The 21,895-nt window shown below is 37.2% G+C and overlaps 1 protein-coding gene across 2 annotated transcripts in view; it reads left to right on the top strand.

Moving 5' to 3' along the window:
- The first annotated feature begins 3,392 nt into the window (after positions 1-3,392).
- Positions 3,393-21,895, top strand: part of LOC149775683 (sodium/glucose cotransporter 4-like) — a 33,073-nt gene continuing 14,570 nt past the window's right edge. Inside the window, exons 1-4 of one of the 2 annotated variants that reach the window (XM_089943394.1) lie at positions 3,394-3,839; positions 11,705-11,776; positions 14,744-14,848; positions 20,782-20,841. In XM_089943394.1, the coding sequence (XP_089799520.1) occupies positions 3,756-3,839; positions 11,705-11,776; positions 14,744-14,848; positions 20,782-20,841 (321 nt within the window). In that variant the 5' untranslated portion in view covers positions 3,394-3,755. Of the gene's footprint in view, positions 3,840-11,704; positions 11,777-14,743; positions 14,849-20,781; positions 20,842-21,895 lie in introns of both variants that reach the window. The other variant, XM_089943395.1, reaches the window with a different exon arrangement.

The following is a 21,895-nucleotide window of genomic DNA, read 5'->3' as shown; positions in this document are numbered from 1 at the left end:
CGTGACATACATGTATAAAGTATGTGTTTAAAAATGTAGACAGCATTCAAAGTTGTAAATGCCAATCAGCCGTACAAATACCAGAAATGATAATAACTATAATAAATGGTGGACAATATCAACTCAATTGTTAATCATTTATTAAAAATTTTACAATCATGTAAAATGCAGAATAATATAATAATACATTTTTACATTTTTCTTAACATCTGATACTTTTTAAAATTTTGACAATGAACATGGATCCAGAAGAGCATGTTGAATTTACCCCCAAAAAATGAAAAGTTACGTCGTATCAACCATTCAGTGCAATTTTTTGTCAGACATAAAACACTAAAACAGTTTGCCCCAGACTTTAACAAACACATATTTCATCCTATTTACTTCAAGTGAGAAAGGAACTAATTTGGAGACATGATGTGTGTGTGTGTGTGTGTGCGTGTGTATATATATATATATATATATATATATATATATATATATACCATTTACTTAATACAATATATTATAGGAACTTATGAGCATTATACATTTCAATGAAATTATGAATTGCATCGCTTTTTCTTCTGTTCCTATTTAATTTCTTCGGTGTATTTAATCTGATTTGTTTTGCATTATCTGGAGCCTCTCAGTGTCTGACAATTACACACACACACACTCACACACACACACAAACACACGTACACACAACGGCATACAAAGATTTGTACCCCAAAAAATACAATTCAAAGAAATCTAACTGATGATTCAAGAAACCATTCTAATGTTTATGCGGTCTTTTCAACATTTTGGAAATTTTTCACACATGACCTAGCGTTTGTTATTGTCTCTGCTTGAAGATTTGACACTAAATCAAGTAGTTTTTCTTAAATATTTATCTGGCTGAAAGATAAGTTGTGTTTGCACAACAAAAATAAACTGAATAATCCATTATTAAATTCTAAATACAATGGATATTTGGAAGGGGGAAGTGGCAGTGTTATTTATTAAGTATAAATATAAATTATTATATGCTCATTTTTTTCCCCGTTAACTTTACATTGTCAGAATCGTTCAATATTCCCCGATACTGAACGCGCGCGACAATACACATATAGCATTCACGGGAACAAAGGAACTACTTTCTACTGTAAACAAACAATGACGCAGACGACAGCACTTTTGATTTGTAAACAAATCATATACAATCGCGTAAGAGGCTCTTTACGTTGTGGTTGTTTAAATTTGTTTCTGAATGAACTAAAACATGTTTCTTGGACTGCAAAAAACCCCAGCTGTTTTGGCACATTCCGCGTTGATACAATGTTACGGATTTAGGTTAGCTACATTATATAAAATGTCGAAATTCTGAACTGTATGAATGGTGCCACTACAGTTCCGTGTTTATGTGTGAGTGTCACACTTCTTAATTGGTCTGTCTGGACGAGGCAAAAGTGGAAAGAAATTTAGGATAGACCCTCAACACCAAACAAACAATTTCCAATCTGCCAACTAATAAGAGCGTTTTATTAAATTCAATTAGCATTTCCAATAATAGTTAACACTAAATATTCCCAGCTAAAAGAATTAAGTTACTGTGAATTCAGCCCTCAATTACATTTATTCAATCTTGGTTGCATATTACAAGTTAAATTTCTACAAGAGTATTAAACTACCAATCAAATTTGAGTTAATATATCGAACCTTGCAAGTTGCAAAACCAGCCAAAGAATTCAACCTCCAATCAGATGCAGCCTTACATAGTTAATATGTTTGAGTTAGCTCAAGGATAAAAACTAGCTACAGGTTTCAACTTCCAATCAAATTCGAGTTTACATATCTGATGCCATCAAGTTAGAAAACCAACCAAAAGATTCAACTACCAATCAAATTTGGTTTTACAAAACTGATACCACCAAGTAAGAGTACGAACCAAAATTTTCAACTGCCAATCGGGTTTACTTTTGCGTAGTTATTTCAATCAGATGATACAATAATAGCTTGCACACAATATCGGGCGAGATTTTCTGTTCTTCAAATATCCCAATGTAAAAATCTAAATTCAATTGTTTAAGAACATTAGATATCGAGTTTGCCATTTTAGCCTATTTCTCAAGCATCCCATAGCTTGGCAACTTCACGCGCATGCGCAAGTTTGCTTCTCATTATAATGAAATTTCGTATAAACACAAAAGCACAGCATATAAAGAAGTTTGCACATCATATAAGTACAAAAGCACAGGATATAAAGAAGTTTGCACATCATATAAGTACAAATGCACAGCATATAAAGAAGTTTGCACATGTTATAAGGACAAAAGCACAGCATATAATGAAGTTTGCACATCATATAAGTACAAAAGCACAGCATATAAAGAAGTTTGCACATCATATAAGTACAAAAGCACAGCATATAAGTACAAATGCACAGCATATAATAACAATTCTCATCTTAAGACAGCTCTGGCGTTCCATACATTTTGCTCCCCTCTGGTTATAGTGAAACTGAATATCATCAAATCTCTAGTGGAGGACATTCACAGGCAATACAAGGCACAGCAAATGGTTATCATTTGTAATTTTGTCTGTAATATATGCACTTTTAAAAATCTAAACATTTTCATTACATTGACAGTTTTGTACAATTTCTGAGGGGCGCATCAGACGTGCTGGGCTGCAGCTGTGGGGGTGGCGGAGATCTCGGTGCGCATCTTCTCCTGAAATAAGCACTAAACAAAAGGAACGTTTCCTTTTGTAAGTGAAAACGTGTGGAACTTAGGGGCTCCGTGTGGCTTTGCCCCGTGAACCCCATGAAGGTATCCATTCCATCCTTAGTCACCTTGCCTACTTGTTTGCGACTGCCTCTAAACGATTTACCTGAATCCGCTACTTTTTGTTTTTGATGTGTTACAAGTTGGAATTTAGGCCTAAAACGTGACCGAAAACGAACTTAAATTAGGCTATTATTTAACTGCAATTCCAGCAATCGGTTAACATATATTGTGGTTTATTATAAAATGGCTTCAATTTTCATCCACGTTGCCTTAATGTAGCCGTCTCCATGTGAACAAATATCGTCTTCTTTACTTACATATTTTAGTTTGCTTCAGTTATAGAGGATCTCCATCTGAATTCATCCATCATTATAAAGGATAAGGCAAGGTGACCTGTTTGACGTCATAATTTTTTTTAATATAAAAAATATAAACTAAGACCTGGTGAATGTATTTAATACATAAAGTTTTTAATCAGCATTGTATTACTTGAAAATCCGTTCTGAATGTATTTTGCATTGCGCCTCTTTTAATCATTTAAATAAACGTTTTCTCCCCTCCGCAAGCCCCTCCTTCAAAATTCTTCACATCAACGATAGACTTCGGTATATTTATATACACACACGTGCATGAGACTTGTATGCAAGACCTGGGACACAGATCAGTCCTAGCCTAACTCACCACCAGGTCAGTGTGACCTCCATTTATGAGGCATTTGTTGTTACAAAACCTTTATTTACTTAAAGAACCGCATTCGTCCAATAGGCCACGATTCATCCACCTTCAAGTGTTTAATAAGTGGTCAAATACAGCTAATGTTGACAATCGTAGATAGATAGCAACCCTGAAGTGTGAAAGGCGAGCGTATTATCAGAATACTATATCGGTAGGACAAAGTGGATGTATTGTATTGAATTCATGTCTCTGAATTACATTAGGCAAAGTTCGTGGAATAAATTGGAAGTTTGAAACTCTAAGGATACTGGCCTGCCGACTGGAGTTATGGCTGTAAAGGGGTTAGACCATTGGGGAGACATTACAATAGTGGTGGTCTATTTTGTGTTGGTACTCCTCGTGGGATTGTGGGTAAGTAAAGTAGACAATATACAGCGTGTTTATTTAATCGTTGTTCCTGCCTTGCTTGCTTATGGTTATGCTTCTAAGTACAAAATTTGTCAAGCATATGTATTGGTTTTGACACAGTGTGTACGTACGTACGTACGTACCTACCTACCTACCTATCCCCCCCCCCACACACACACACACACATTCATGCATGCATGGGTGTCTGGATAACTACTTACTGTAATTACAGAGTGTCAGTTACACGAAGACGCCATTTTAGCGAAAATAAGTACTTAGCAATGTAAATGGCTAACAGGCTGAACTGGATGTATACTTTCGTTATTTAGCCTGAACCCTGGACACAAATGGAATAATGGCTGACAGTAAAAGAAAAGGAAGGAAGAAGCCTTGTACCTATGGTAGATATGTAATTGAAATCTAACGACAATCTACCGATGTAAGCAGTGTTAATCGAAACAACTTTAGGGACCTAGACCAACCTGTGATGGGGAACCATTCGTGGCTGAACAACCGGGGTAGAACAACCTGTTGGTCTGCTGGGGACCCACCTCTTGGGGGCTCTGTGTGTGTGTGTGTGAGAGAGAGAGAGAGAGAGAGAGAGAGAGGGTATCATCATCGACTTTCCGTCCTTGTGGTCAACTGTCATGAAAGCATTTTGATTTTGTAATCATAACTTTACCTACAGGGTAGTCACAAAAGTTAACAGACACGCTTGTTATATAGATTATAGCATCATCTCAGTTCAGTGTTGTAATCTCCTTACATGAAATCCTAAATTAGTTATCAGCAAAGGTCATACACAGAAAAACTAATACATAAATTAAGTGTCGATTTGTATGTGGTTAACACGGGGAACTGGGTGTATTCGCGAAAAGTCAATGAGGCTATTTTAGCCGCTAAAATATTGTGATTTACAGTGCCTACATTAGAACATACATACACACGTGTCTATATACGTGCATTATTTAGTACACATACATGCTATCCGTGATTTCTTTAACTGCATGTAAATGATGCAAATGAAAGTCTACCCTGCGAGTTTTCAAGGAGTCAGGTAGTTGTAAATGCCCTTTTACGAAAAGCCGCTGAACTGTCAGGGCAAAAGCTTGCTTGAATGAAAAATTAAAAAGCTTTTGTAAAATAACTCTATTCAGGGACACCACTAGGCCGGCTGGACCGATTTGGCTCGAGCCTCGTGCTCACATGGGCCACGTACATTAGTATTTCTAAAAAATATATCTATAGATAGAAGTAATTTTAAAGCGATGGAAGACAAATTTAAGTTCAATATCATATCAAACTTTGTTTTAAAGTTTATTTCTAAATGCCGTGCGGGGGGGGGGGGGGATATCCGCACGTAATGAACCCAATTGGGCCCAGAGTTTGATAAGGCCGTTCCTAGCTCTTCTTGTTGTTGAGAGAATGATACGTGAGAACCTTTTAAATATGAACTTTTGTTTAACCAAGTTAGTCGGCTCCGAATGCAGTATCTCAAGTATTAGCCCTTTTTCAAGATGGCATGTTTTCATGCCTTGGGCTGTCACCATGCTCACTGATATACACCTTGCGCTACCAATCGAACGAATATTTCAACAGTACAACGAAATTTTGGCTCACATTTGATACCCTAAATTGGGCCAACATAAAGGATACTGACCAACGTTCAGGACGGCTTATTAATCGACAAATAGGGCCTTAACAAAAAGAACGGCCTAAATGTGTTATTTACATATGTTTCAAAATGACATAAGATTCTCGATACAGATATTTAAGAATCATTCCCGTACAAATAGCGACCTGATTAAACACCCACCACCGACAAAGCAATGTATGTGGACATTAAAGTTTATTTAAAATACCTTTTTAAAACTCAGTCTGTTATATTACAAAGCACCCTAAAGTCACAATGACAGGGCTCGTATATTTCGATGCGGCCGAATATGTAGACACTGCTCCCGATTGCTCAAATGTTTGCATGGAGGTTAATTGATCTCAGAACTAATTAGATAGTCATTTGATAACTTTATAAGTCAATAGTCATTTGATAACTTTATAAGTCAATCATATCTCTTCATCAAACTTGTGTATGATATGCTAATATAATGTCTGGTTGGTGTCTGTGCCCGTGGCGGCATTAACACTCCCTAAGGATGTCAAATGTTGACTTTTTGGCAAAACATCAACAAATTTAAAAAGTCGAGAAGACAAACTGTAAACTACGACCATTAATGGACTTGAGTGAATTTTACAGTGTTTAAAAATCATTAAATTGCAGTGCATTTGTATTCTCTCCTTTGCTTTATGTATACTCAAATCATCTTAAGAGGTGGCGACATTGAGCGCAAGAGTAATGGTCCTACTAATAGACCTTTTGGAAATTAATTTCAATGGACTGCCCACGCTCATTGACATAAAAAAAAAATCTTTTCTGATTAACCGAAACTTACGCCATTTAACAGAATGATTACGCTAAGTAAAAGTAAAAACGTACGAAATTGAAAAGAGTGATTGCGCTAAGTACAGGTAAAAATGTACGAAATTTAACAGAGTGATTACTCTAAGTACAGGTAAAAACGTATGAAATTGTAAAGAGTGATTGCGCTAAGTAAAAGTAAAATAAAATGTCACGCAAAATAAAAGCTATAGTTTCTCAATTATAACAGTTTTAAGGGTGGTAAATGCTTCTATGTTCTTTTTATGGAAACAAGTCCCTCGTTTGACCTACATTATGTAACATTATGCAAATAACCACACCATACTTCATTTTACAGCCCTCAAATTGTCTATAGTTGTTGAATTAGATGCTAAGATAAGGTTGAATGACATGTCTGAAAAGTCCACTCTAACACTGTGAGAAGGTTTCCTCCAGCTGAGAGAGACTGATGCTGGGACAGATTTATGACGGGTGGAGTGAAGATGGAACAAACAATATTAATTAATAGGCGCTAAACAGTGACGTTTCTTAGGTGACGTTTTCTTTACAGTTAGATGGTTAAAAGGATGCACTGGAAACGCTTATAATGAATGAGCTTCCCGAGGCTGCGTCCCTAGGTCACATGGGAGGGGGGATGGTCCATTTTACGGACCCCATGCTTACTTGTTTACGCAGTCCCCGCCCCAACGATATTTTGGATCCAGTCCTGACTAGAGTTTGGTGTTAAGGGTTGGATTGATATCCAGTTTGGTAAGTGACACTAGTTACTGCACAGCAATATCAAAAGAGTCTGACGTTTTATCAATAAAGTACGGTGAAATATCTGACAACATGAAATCGCGTTATCGGTAATACAAAATGAACACAATGAGTACAAGGGTGACCACAATCCTCCGCTCGATTCGACTTTTCTCACTCGTCTTTTATCACTTCAGAATCACAAGAAGACTAAAAAACTACACATATACATTCAAAAGACAGTGACATACCAATGCATAACTTTCGAACTCTCTTTACTCCCTGGACGTTGCATTATCGGAATTGACTGCCTGGACGTTGTATTAGCGGAACTGACTGCCAGTACTTTGTATTAGCGGAATTGACTGCCTGGACATTGTATTAGCGGAATGGTAAGCCCCTTTAGTGTCCTGGCGTTGTATTTGCTGAATCTTAAGTCCCTTTACTGCCTGAGCGTTGTATTAGCTGAATAGTAGGCCCATTTACTGCATGGACGTTGTATTAGCTGAATGGTAGGACCCTTTACTGCATGGACGTTGTATTTGCTGAATCGTTAGGCCCATTTACTGCATGGACGTTGTATTAGCTGAATGGTAGGACCCTTTTCTGCATGGACGTTGTATTGGCTGTATGGTAAGCCCATTTACTGCCTGGATGTTGTATTAGCTGAATGGTAGGACCCTTTTCTGCATGGACGTTGTATTGGCTGTATTGTAAGCCCATTTACTGCATGGACGTTGTATTAGCTGAATGGTAGGACCCTTTTCTGCATGGACGTTGTATTGGCTGAATGGTAGGACCCTTTTCAGTCTGGATGTTGTATTGGCTGTATTGTAAGCCCGTTTACTGCCTGGATGTTGTATTAGCTGAATGGTAGGCCCCTTTAGCGCCTGGACGTTGTAGTAGCGGAATGGTACGCCTCTTTACTGCCTGGACTTTGTATTAGCTGAATGGTATGCCATTTTACTCTCTTGACGTTGTATTAGCCGAACCAGTGCATATCAGTTAAATCAACGCTTTATAAAGACAATTCAGCGGACTGATGGTAGGAATATCTTTATCGAATTACTTACAGTCGATAGGAGAACCTTTCAAGGATGGATTCAGAAATATTGGAGTGCAAGGTGAGGGTGATGTGGAACGTCTCAACAAGTAGGCAAGGAATCAATAGGAAGGAATCCCAGGTGGGGTCCCATGGAACCAAGCCTCCAAAAGCTGCTGAATTTTTAACATATCCAGGGCATACTTTTATCTATATATGTGTAAAGAAAACTTACTCTAAGAAACGTTCTTTTTGTTTCGCGCTCATTCTTAAATGGTGCGGGGGGGGGGGGGCTGCTTCTGATCCCTCTTCCTGGATCCACCCCTGGCTCTAGTGTGATTCCTTAGGTGATTTGCTACATACCGTAGCAACGAAATATAACGCAAGCACTTGATTATATCAGTAAAAATGGCGCAATTCATGATAATATCCTGCTCTAAAGTAGACAAGACACGTAGAAACATTGAAACTTCGAGTAAAAGTTGCCATTAAAAATCAGTAAGGTACTTAAATTGCAAATGATGGAAAGATTTTAATGTCTTCTTCACGGCGTTGTAAGTTATTAGTAACTAAATGCACATGTAGTATAAGATGAAACATGGAATTACTGAGGGGTCAGATTTCGAACCATGAGAACTGGTTATATGGGCAGCTGTTGTTACATACATTCAATTGAATACAGAGCTCTCTAATTCAATTACTGCCCGCAACATTTTTTTCTGTAGTTTACCACTGAGAATTAGAGACCTCTGTGATACTTATTAGAGACCTCTCTCTCTCTCTCTCTCTCTCTCTCTCTCTCTCTATTAATTCGACGACCCCAATGGTGTCGGCGTATAACAATTTCTCCCTCCATATCATCGGCCAGATAGAAAGCTCTAAACTGACGCTAACGTTATCCTGTCATAGTTGGCTGGAGAATGAACCTGTGTCCATTAAAAATCTGAAAACCTAGCCAGATATATGAAGAGTGAAGTAAATTGGTGCAGATGCATCAGAGAACCAAATCATATGCTAAGTCAAGCAGTGAAAGACATATTGACCTCATCCAAGATACAGCTCTTCAAAATACTTGCTGGTCACTTGAAACTATTTATGGCAGCTTACCAAACAGACAGGCCATTGATTTGCTTTCTAGGCAATGATCTGGGATACATGTTGCAAGGTCTTCTGAGGACATTTTTATCAAGCCTGGTGAGCATGCAACATGTACATCTGAAACGAATGAGGATAGATGTGGTAAATAAAAACAAGTATGTAATTTACAATACTATCCAATTAGGTTTATTAACTGTTAAAGCATTGAAAGAAACACAGGCTATCAGTTATTGAAAACTGTTGGAGCTTCAAATGGAACGCAGGCATTTTCTTTTGAATATAAAATCAAATAACGCATAAGTCCCCCATCCCCTCCAGTAATATTCATTGGTAAGAAATTTATCAGCAATAAATCCCAGAGAAATCGTTTCAGTCCTCAAGAGTATAGATTTAGATTTATAAGCGTAGTGTCCAGCATAGCAGGACTCAGCAGGATAGAAGGTCATTGTGACCAGGGATGTCGGGGGGGGGGGGGGCAGGCCTCATGGCATATTAACTTCCAACAATGTGGACCATTACATCAAATCTTTACACCTATGCAGCCACATACGTATACGATATATAACATTACGAAATATATGCCGTTTGGAATGATACAACAACCGTTTCGAATGATACAACAAGCTCGTTGCTTATGATATTCGCTGCTTAAGACAATAACTCAAAAGCCGCGCGAAACTATGGTGTCTGAAATGTAAAATCATGCTTGCGGAAAAACATGTCCACACCAAATAGCACGATTTAATGAATAGGTGACATCGACCAAAAAAACTTTTCATCAGTCTCAGCACAGGTGGGGCGTACGGGTGTATCAGACTATGTTTAAGTAGGCGAGACAGGCATAACAGGAACTCCTACAATATTAAGGCGTAAACATTACATATAGTGATAATCCAAAGTTTCAGTTGAACGCAGCCACTGGTGTGGACGATGCATGACTTTTGAGAAACTTTTATGCAAACGATCATTGGAGGGGCTTAGACCAAGCATCGGAAAATAAGCTCTTAGTTAACAATTATAGTGTTGAAAGATTCTCAGTAATAAAAAAAGAAATCAATATGGCCTTGAAATTTGAACATTCGCTTACTAATTACTTGGAACCTTTCTTGCCTTTGCTAAATATAGAGACAGAATTTGATGTAAGCAGTAGAACTATTCCAACTATGTTTGGGAGACCCACCGGAAATACATGGGATACTGTATCGTTACCATTGATTATGCGACCAAGTGAGCAACTATTGAGGAGGCATTTCGTTTTGATACATATTCACTATATATTTATTGTAAAAAAATAATATAAAAAAACCCGGGAGGCTGAGTGGTTTAAAGCGCTCGCCTTTAGCAATCACTGCATCTCACCTCTGTCCGCGTGGGTTCGAGCCTTGGGCTCAGCCAATGTGGGTATGTGAGAAAGCTTGCCAGTAGCTTCCCGTGGGTCCGTGGTTTTTATCTAGGTTTCCAGGGTTCATCTTCCACAAGATATGTAAGCCTATCTTGCGCTGAGAAATGGAGTTAAACCCCAAATAACAACAACTAAATGACACCAGCAATGGGGAGGCAACTCGCTGCTGGTATGGGGGAAAAAAAACAACCTATTTGATACCATGATCCACTGATTTCCTTTTATAGGTGTTGAGTCTCTGACTGTTTCCTGACTACTAAGCCTGGTAATTGAGAATTGCCTATCAAATAAAAGGCCTGTTAGTTGGGAATTTGTATCAAATATAAGACCTGGTAGTTCAGAATTTTCTATCAACTATAAGGCATGCTAGTTCGGAATTTCTATCAAATATAAGGCCTGATAGTTGAGAATTTCTATCAGATATAAGGCCTGATAGTTGAGAATTTCTATCAAATATAAGGCCTGATAGTTGAGAATTTCTATCAAATATAAGGATTGGTAGTTGAAAATTGTATACTGTCTCACTGGCCATCTCTGTACACACCGCTTGACAACAGTTAATTGAAGTTGTGGTCGTGATCGACATCGATGGACAAACATTATTTTTACCAGATACAAGGACTGATAGTTGAGAATTATCTACCAAATGCAAGGCCTGGTAGCTAAGAATTGTCTATCAAATACAATGACTGTTAGTTGATAATTTTCTATCAAATACAAAACCTGGTAGATGAGAATTGTCAATCAAATACAAGACCCGGTAGTTGATAATCGTCTATGAAATACAAGGACTGATACTTGATAATTGTTTATCAAATACAAGGACTGTTAGTGATAATTGTCTTTCAAATACAAGGCCTGGTAGATGCGAATTATTTACCAAACGCAAGGCTGGATAGTTAAGAACTGTCTAGCAGATACAAAGACTCGTAGTTGATAATTTTATATCAGATACAAAGCCTGGTAGATGAGAATTGTTTATGAAATACAAGGAGTGGTAGTTGATAATTGGCTATCAAATACAAGGATTGGTAGTTGAAAATTGTCTATCATATACAAGGCCTTGTAGATGAAAATTGTCCATCAAATACAAGGTCAGGTAATTAAGAATTGTCTATCAAACACTAACACAATTTTCATTTTTGTTGTAGACTTTATTTCGGCCAAATCGAGGCAATGTGAAGAGTTACTTTCTGGCCGGGAGGAACATACCATGGTGGGCGGTAAGTCTAAATGTAACGCATTATAAACATCATTATTATAACCACTACCATCAACATCGCCATCATCGTCGTCGTCATCGTCGTTATCACCGTCATCTTCATCAGTGGTAGCTGTTGTAATAGTAATAGTAGTAGTAGTAGTAGTGATGGTAATAGTGAAAGAGCCATTTGTAGTGTTTTTGTCAAATATGTCACATGATGGAAGGCAGAGCCGTCTATTTCCATGTGTGGTCTGAAATTTTCAATACGACGTTTTGGATGTAACAAACTCAGATTTACCTTTAAAGAACTTAGGCATTTTTGCATTCGTTTTCCTTTGGAATCTCCTCTGTAATATGTACACCTTTCGTTTGTTACCTATCGTTGTTATGTAAGTTTGCCCTTGGGTCACATCACTTTAGCTTTATCGTTAATTTCGACAGATCGTTTCCTCGCTAAACTCTAAAATCTACCACTATATATATATAAACACAAGAAGGCTCATTAATGTTGAGGCAAGAAGAGTGTCCCAGGCTGATCCAGTGATAAGATTTGAAACCCTCCCTTTCGGTAATAGCGCGCTAACAACTGAACCAAAGAGGCTCCTGCTTCCTTTTGTCACTTCTCAGGACATACAGGAAGGCGAATCGGGACTCTTCCTCATCTCCCAACTCTCAAAAGGGGCGGTAGATATGCAGGGTTGCAGTCTCTGGTTTACTGCGACAGGTGATTTTTGATAGGATAAAATGCATTATCAGTATGACATTTATCCAATAAAAAAATCATACGTTACGACCAACTTGTGATTGCGACTACCTACCGTTTTTATGTTCCATTTTGCATCGAAAGTACTAGACTTTACTGGTCAACGACAAAACATCAATCAAATGTCTGGCCCTGGCTTATTTTCGGTAAAACAATAAAACTGTCATATATATTATACTTATTTCTGTGAAGTCAGAATTTTAATAACATACAAACGCAAATGTATTGATTTCATGAAAAATACATTTGACAACCTAAGCCGAGTATCATTTGGAACTACAAATATGTACAATGCATAACTTATTTATTTTTTTTTAAAATATATAGGTTTCAGGAAAACTAATCGACCAGTTATTGCAAGATTTGCATAATAATTTGCAAGATTCCTCTGCAGTTGTAATTTATAGATTATTTAAATAAACATTTGGGTTTTACCAGTATCTGCTAAATATTCCGCTAAAATTAAGATGCAAATTAATACAATTTCATTCATTGAATCATAAATAGCAAATAAAGAAAGGAAGATGGGTGGGAAAGAATTTGAAATAAATTGTATATTGGTTTGTAGGAGATGAATATCATTATATTTTAAGACGTCGAAAGTTTCTATACAAAAGGAAAAATGTGCCAAATCTTTAAATTTTAACCGCCAGACTCGTAGAAGTTCCGTCCAATTTTTAATCAGTTTAACAAAACATGGTCAAAATAATTTTGTAATTTAAAATAACGATCACACTGTCAGAAATAAATGTGTAATAATCTATGTACACTAAACATATTAATTTTGATTTGTATGTTTTATTTTTATATTCTAATTTTCCCCGCACATAAAATGTAATGCTCTAAAATTCTCATCGTCAGTACTTAATCTCTATTCTGAGGCTAAATAAAGTTGAATTGTCTTACAAAATGAGTGTAATAATGAAAATATGTCATCGTACTCTACGTACAGATGATATCATTATGTTAATGTACCATGGTTGCTCGTGTATAACTCACCTCCACCTATATAAGCCGTTTAAGACTCACCTCCACCTACGAACAGTATTTCATCTACCTACCTATCTAGCTAACTATCTAAACACGTTTTTGCACATATTCTTCGGTGATATATTTTCATTTGATAGAAATGGTCCACTGACAAAATTTAATCAGGACAACAACTGCCAGCTTCGCAAAAGGTCCGTAGCAAAGTGCGGCGCCCCATTTGTACTTACGTTGCTGGTCAGATAAATAGCTTCACTTTATGACATTCTGGCAAACTAAAGTCCGTAATTTTTCACCAAATAACTTTAATAAATTAATACAAATTACCCATAATACACACTCACAGGCGTACACAGGGCTTCATTGATTGTTTGTTACTTATCCATTAATGGACTGGCACATTTTTGACGGCCTTGTTCATAGCAGAACAACTCGTTTTGACCTGCGACATCCGCCTGAATTCCTGTTTATATAAGCCGTTTAAGACTCAATTAACGATCTTTAAACGCTTCGATTAAAACAAGAGCTATATATGTTTATTATATCTATTGCATTATTTGTATGTGTGTGTGTGCACGCTCAAATAAAATCGAAATCGTAACGAGCACAAAAAGAACGTGATATTTAAGTGGGTGCCTAGCCTCGTGGTTTCATTTTATGACAGCATTCTTAGTGTAATATAATCTAATTGATAATTATATTTGATATTATTTTATTTCAAATGACGTGCGTGTTGGGCGTGGTTTGCCGATCTGGTTCTTCTGCGAAAATAACAAAATATGCAAAACTATAAGTTTACTTTCTGTCAAGATTTAACTTTGTTACGAAGTTGGCGTTATACATCCCTGCACTTTTCTATCTAATTGCAAATTAAACAGTTATCGCCAAACAACGTGTGTAGAAACGTGTTTGGACATGTTGAGTCTACTTAGGATCTATAGATTGAACGGCGTTGACCTAATCGGCTACGCATTATGAAACGGCTGTTACCTACAGGTATTCGTATTAATCTAATTTAATTTAATCTAATTCCAAAATGAGTTGTATTACAGGAGCACTTAATTACGGTCTTCGTCTGGTCTTACTCGGTCAAGTTCTTGCAAAGAACAATCATTTCGACTCTAACATTGAATCTCTCAGTGTGAAGTCTGTTTTCTACAACGATGATATTCTCCATTAGTCTAAGCATTCATATTAATCCTGGAAATTGTCGCTTGTTTCATTTTTCTCTTCAAGGTTGGAGCCTCCCTCTTCTCGAGTAACATCGGTAGCGAACACTTTGTTGGTTTAGCCGGAAGTGGAGCAGCTTCCGGTATCGCCATAGTTTTGTATGAATGGATGGTGAGTTTTCTTTCATGTAACTGAAATGGGTCATATATTATGCAAGCCTCGTTTCCTTTTAATAAAAATGTATACAACGAGTGGTATATCAAAGATACAGCGTACATAATATAAGTATATTTTATTTATATCACATACAAATATACATATATCAGCAGGTGGTGTAGATATGTGTGTCTCCCCAATCCCTTATGGTTTTAGGTTATCGTTATCTAGGAGATGATCGATCACAGTGTTATTGCCCAGATCGAGTAAACAATAAAATAAATATGAAAATAACGGATGGAATAACAAAGATCTGAGCAGAGATATAGAACAGAATCATAAAGCCCCACCCACCCACCCACCCAAAAAACAACATCAATTTAATCAATCACATTAACAAAAAATGAAATCGAACATGGCATGTAAATGATTCAGCTTCTCTCAGAAACAGGGTTACAAAATTATGCGAAATTCAATTAGCCGTTCTGTTAAACTGATCAAACTCAAATTGCCAGCACGTTAGCATCACCTGGTGCTTCCGGTCTTTCCAAATCACTGCTGGTAATAAAATCGGTCCTTAGTTCGGTATTCTCTCTCTCTCTCTCTCTCTCGCATCTTCGAGTCATCAACCACTTGGTTGCACACTGTGCAATACAGGTGTGGAGCTATTTTCTTTACTTCAAAAATTTCAAAAATTAAAAAATATCGTACCCAACATTAATACTGTCGTATGTTTCCTTCTCCTGGGATCAACACTATTCCCACTCATTACATCATACATCGTCTATCAAAATTCAACAGAACTAGCTCTGGTCATTTTGCATCTAATAATAGTCTCAACCCTTATTAACCTACTTTTTTTCTTAACCAGCGCTCTCGCATCTCAGCTGAGACCATGACGTAATCAGACCTCTTTAGATAAACCTTCACACCCCGCTCTTGCTATAAATTTAGAAGCTGAACTGGGTCATTCGGCACACATTACTCGATTCTAAGGTTGATGAGAATTCACAACTTAATTACACACGAATAACTGAACTTCATTCCTTGTCCTAACCAACTTATTTTGTTAATTAGCGAGTCACTGACATACCTTTTTAGACATAGGAAAAATCAAATCACAGCTTGAATTATGCTAGTCGTTTAATACAGATAACTTACATATACGTAAAATTTGAAACGGAAGAAATTCATTATATTTTTAAATGATTTATATTACATACAAACAACTGAATCTGAACTCAGTCATACAAATGCACGATCTTCTATGAACTCAAGGAAAAATTGAAGTATGAATTTAAATTTCAAAATAACTACAAACTTGCATGAATGTGTGTGTGTGTGTGTGTGTGAGTGCGCGCGTGTGTGTGTGTGATTTGGATTTTTAACGTAGCTTTACAAACGTTTCAGGCATATCTCTACGATGTTTGCAGTGTGGCAGTTTATAGTGATGCCTACCACTGTAGCATCATGTCGCAGACATGCATCATCATATCCCACCCAGTTACATTATCCTGACACCAGGCCAACCAGTCCTAACACTAACCTCTTAATGCTGAGCGCCAAGCAAGGCAGTTGTTAGCACCATTTTTGTAAGTATTTAGTATGAATCTGTCGTGGATCGAACCCACGACCGCCCGCATTCGAGGCGGACGCTTTAACCACTAGGCCACCGGAGCGGTGCCGCCATCAATGAATATAAAGTATTTAAGTGAGACTAACCATGTGCATTATTTGAGAGTCGTACCTCCCTATGAAATCGAAGCTCTCTCCTTCCGTGTCCTCACTCTTAGACAGTCTAACGTGAAATCTTATATTTCCCGAAGCTAAAATTCTGGCTCTGATCAGAACCTTGACTGATTAATTTCAAGACGGGAATTATTTTAAAATCTGAATTCCCGCTGGAAACACACACACCCACGTTTATCTTTGCCAGTCAAGATTACTTCTTTTCCTGTCAGAAATTTATATCACTCCCATTGAAGTCAGAATAATCGTCTCAAGTCCCCTTTTATTAATAGCTATTCTGGAAAATATCATTTTATGACATTGTTTCAGAATGAGCCACAACCTCCTAACATATTCCCTTATCATCTCCACTCTTGACGTTTTACCGCAATGACCTCGCGATAACATTGCCATCTATTCTGACTCAAACCGTTAGCCTTGCGAGCCCTATTTAAAGTTCAATTCATGTCCCAAGCACAACAGATTCCATCCCTCGCAGTCAAACATTTATGGCGAGTCCAATCCATGTGTTAAACTAAATTTCTACCTGTCATGCTGACCCTGACGGAATGCACTTTACACGCAGCGAGTGGCATATCAAAGATATATCGCACCTACTATATATATTCTTTTATTATATCACATACAAAATACACATACTTTCATTTGAACGGAGTAAAGATTAATTACAGGCAACTATGTATTGACTCGAGTGAATGATTTCTGCACATCCCTATCGAGTATGTCCGCTACAAAATGTAGTTTTATGACATATGTTGCTCTCCCTTTTGCAAGTTGTTGCATATTTTCTTTTTCTGAGCTTCTATTTTCATTCATATTGATTAGATAACTATAAGACACACTTACGATTAAGCATGAAAGATGCTTTTAATGAAGAAAGTAGGACACTACATACATAGGATTAGCTTCTTGAACACTGAACGCTCAGCTATTAACGCACCAGCGAATATATTGAAATGAATGCGGAATATAAACTAACCGAAATGAGAAAACGACAAAAGGTAATTCAAACAATTGAATGCATTTACAGTGATCTAAGTCATTATTCTGCTTTAATTAACATTACTACTGACCATAAAATTGTTTTTACCCTACATCACCATCTCTCTTTCCCCTTTATGTTGGTGTGTGTGTGTGTGTATGTGTGTGTGTGTGAGTATGTGTGTGTGTGTGTGTGTGTGTGTGTGATTTAGACTTTTAACGTAGCTTTAACAATTTTTCAGTCATATCGCTACAATGTCTGCAGTGTGACAGCTTATAGTGAAGTCTAGCACTGAGTTATCATGCCGCAGACATGTAGCATGATGTCCCAACCAGTCACATTATCTAGACACCAAGCCGACCAGCTGTTAGTACCATTTTTGTTAGTCTTTGGTATGACTCGGCCGGGGTTCGAACCCGCGACCTCCTGCATCCGAGGCGGACGTTCTAACCACTAGGCCACCGGAGCGGTCCCTTTATGTAGGTCGGATATACTGCATGTTTTACCATCATTTATAGGTCCAGAAGCATCGTTACATGACACAGGCGAAAACGTAACTTACCACAATGGTACAGAGAGAGAGAGAGAGAGAGAGAGAGAGAGAGAGAGAGAGACAGACAGACAGACAGAGAATTTGGTAAAACTTATATGCTGACAGACCAACCAGCGGGGGGGGGGGTTTGTTTGCGGGTTAAAAAGCATTTGTTGTTATTTTCAAATTTATGTCCCTCTGTTAGTCGGTTAGTCTGCTTGCCGGACCAACCAACACAGTGAGAGACAGACAGACAGACAAACAATATGGGGTAGTGGGATGGGCCGGGCGGTTTTCTGGCATTTTCATAATTAAAATAATAGTCTTTTCATAAATTTATTATAGGTTTAAGAAAAAACCGACATTAAATAGATTACAGTATGTGAGCCTCGTAACCAAGACATTTACGTTATAGGGACCTCAAGTTATTGCAACGTTGTATCACTGATATTATGACTAATCTAGATAAACTCCAGTTAAAGTAACTACATACCGTTAAGACGAACCAGGTTCGTTGGGTAGCTTGGTGTAAGTTCAGTTTCAAGGGTTTCATCAAGCCAACAAAATAAAAAGTCTCCCCCACCGCATATTTCTGCGTATTATATCTCTCATGCATGCGAGAGAGAATAAAGGGAAAGCAGAAAGTATTGTACTGAAATTGTGTACCATGTTAAATTCGTTTAGAAAAGGGATTATTCGTATAGGTATTTTATTTCGTAACAAATGATTAATCAGTTGAAATTCATCATTGATACTGTTAGTATATCGAATTGCTTAATATCAAGGGGTGGAGTGCTATGGGGACTCGTGGAAACGGCGTTCCCTTACTTTTTTGGCGCTAGTCAATGTACACACACACACACACATCCGTGTAACGTGCATTCCCATACACCTCTATTGAGCACTACACCGCTGTTTATACCACCAACACATTTAAAAAAAAGCCATGTTATATATATATATATATATATATATATATATATATATATATATATATATATATATATATATATATATATATATATATATATATATATATATATATAATTTTGAAGTTGAAGATTACAAGATGTATAATATAGAAGATAAAGAGCAAAGACTTATACAATTATTTTCCACTCAAGTTACAAAACTATCTCTCTCTCTCTCACACACACACACACACACACACACACACACACACACACACACACACAGATATATATAATTTCATAAGTCATATGACTGACAATATTAAGATTTTATGTCCAAAAAGTACTTTATTGAATAGTCAAAGTTAATTATCTTGCCTGAACATCAGCATTTGGCTAGGATATATAAAGCACGAGGTTGAACAAAGCGGGAACGACGAGGATAAAGAGAGGAAAGTATTCAAAAAGATAATTTTTTCAATGACATGTGTCAAACACACTGTGGGAAGTTCAGAAAATCGGAAGGAAAGAGAGAGGATGCACAAAAATAAATAAATAAATAAATAAATAAATAAATAAATAAATAAATAAATAAAATAAAAAGGAGCAAAAGCGGGATTAAAGTGAGTACATACGTCCGTCTAGAGCGAGTAGTTGCGGAGGCGATCGCGAATGATTTGGAAAAATGGGGGAAATTGATGTTTACAGCTGTTCATGGCCGGTGGAAGTAATATCTGCGTTAAGGAAATCTTTTTTGACTTTTCAATAAAAAAAATTATGAACGGCATCAAATATATTAAAGTTTACTTCGTACGGTAGCGTTGTATCGCCATAAAAGAAGGCGTTTAAAGTTAAATTACGATATGGTGTTTAGGATTTAACTCGATATGTATTTAAGTGTCTGGGAATATGAGTGTCACAATCATATAATGTGCGTTTTAAAGTTGTTAATGGAACCAGTTTGACGAGTCTCAATAGATTATGGAGTCCATTCCAGAGACAGACGAGTTGTAATAAAGACTAGCTTGTAGTAAATATGAATGATTTACATTACGTAAGTCATAACAAGTAATATCAGTAACAGCTAGTAGAATCAGAGAGGTGAAATAGGAAGGGCTTGAACCAATTATCGTTTTATACAAGAGAGAAAGTTTGTATTTTTGTCATCTGGATTCAAGACTTTCTCAACTATATTCCGCTGTGTAGTGCTTCAGTAAAAACTAATTTTGTGGTACCAGTCACAATGATGGCTGCCTCATTTTGTATTTTTCGAGCTCTCTATTCTCGAACAATGTGCAGTTGTCCCAAGTCACATTACTTTATTCCAGAATGGGTTGTATAAAAGATGTCACTGCCCATATTGGGTGCACAGGGTGTTCGGTACAGGTGGTCCTCCTTCTCCTCCTCCTGATGTCGAAATTATTGTTTCCATATCTGACCTAAAATCTGTGTCATAGCTGAAATGTGGGCTTGTAAAAGACATCCTCGTACCTATGTATACCTAATATGCATATCTTTCAAAACAAACATTTGCCAGGTTGCAAATTGACACAGTTGCAAATATGCACCCCGTGTGCAAAGTTTGTTCATGCGAACAAAGTATAAATAATTAAGTAACAGACATGAAGATTATAACTCAAATAATCTTAAAATGTAAGGCGGCTTAAAAACAAGCTTTTGATCCATTCATCTATCTGTCTCCTTGCCTATATAATTACCTATCTACTTATCCATGGGGTGCAGATGTCAATAAGTGCAGTGTGTCTTTTTTCAGTCCCTACCTCTAGTGCTGTTATTGGGGTGGCTGTTTCTTCCGGTCTACATTTCCTCAGGGGTAAGCATAAAACTAACACTGATATCTTGACCTAAATTTTAGATATTCATTAGCAAACTGAAAGTATAATTATACTTACAATGAAATTAAATGTGACTCTTTTGTCTTTATCAAAAAAAAAACAATCTCTAGATTAGGATGTGGAATAGTTTGCAGTGGTGCGTATGTGACTACTTACACGTACACATCAATATGGATTTAAATAACTGCATCACTTTGAAAAATGGAGAACTCTGTTGTCCATTCAGTTGTGTATATATTTCTTTATAACCGGTGTTTTCCCTTTGAAATAAGAATGACCAAGTACTAAAACACATATAAGATTGTTATGAAAAGTTTAGGCAAATTGATTGAAAAATTTCCTATTTGCAACAGGTTTAATGGGGAGAACGTTGGCGTATGTCTCTGCAACTTTCATGCACTGTGATTGAAATTTGTATACGTGTGATATTCGGGAAACAACGTGCTGTCAAAAAGAACTTAACACCATTTAATCTGACAATGGTGCATTAAAAATCGCAGATCTAGGTTTCATAGTATTGCCCCTACAATCTTGACCCGTGATGACACTGAGGCCGTTAATAGTGAAACAGACAAAGCTTGGGCAAAGATTCACGAAACGCTGAAAAAATACACCTGCGCATTTTAAGCGTATGGTAATTGTACCTGTAAATAAGAGTGCTTGGTTAGAAGTGCATGTGTCTTACACACGGCCGTGATGAGTCCGGAGAAGGTCTGCCTGTTAAGCAATTATACTCTGCAATCACATTACTAATAGAAGTGGTCTGCTGGACCCTCAAAGTTACCGGGAAAATAATCGAAGCGGAACCAACAACTGCTAGATGATATGCAACAAACAAAAATCTCTCGAAATATAAACGCGCGCGCGCATGTGTGTGTCTGTGTGTGTGTGTGTGTGTGGTCGTAGATGCTATTTGCGGAATCACCGATGGCCTTGGGTTTGCTGAAATTGTAGCAACAGAACCATCATCGGTACACCAGTCGGATTTGCCCGAGGCTATGTCAATGGTATCCGATGTTGCAAGCGGTGCTG

The sequence above is a fragment of the Sinohyriopsis cumingii genome, chromosome 19 (assembly GCF_028554795.1).
Source record: "Sinohyriopsis cumingii isolate HCF-2022 chromosome 19, ASM2855479v2, whole genome shotgun sequence".
NCBI lineage: Eukaryota > Metazoa > Mollusca > Bivalvia > Unionida > Unionidae > Sinohyriopsis > Sinohyriopsis cumingii.
Note: the sequence above shows the minus strand (reverse complement) of the source record. Positions and strands in the feature narration are given on the sequence as shown.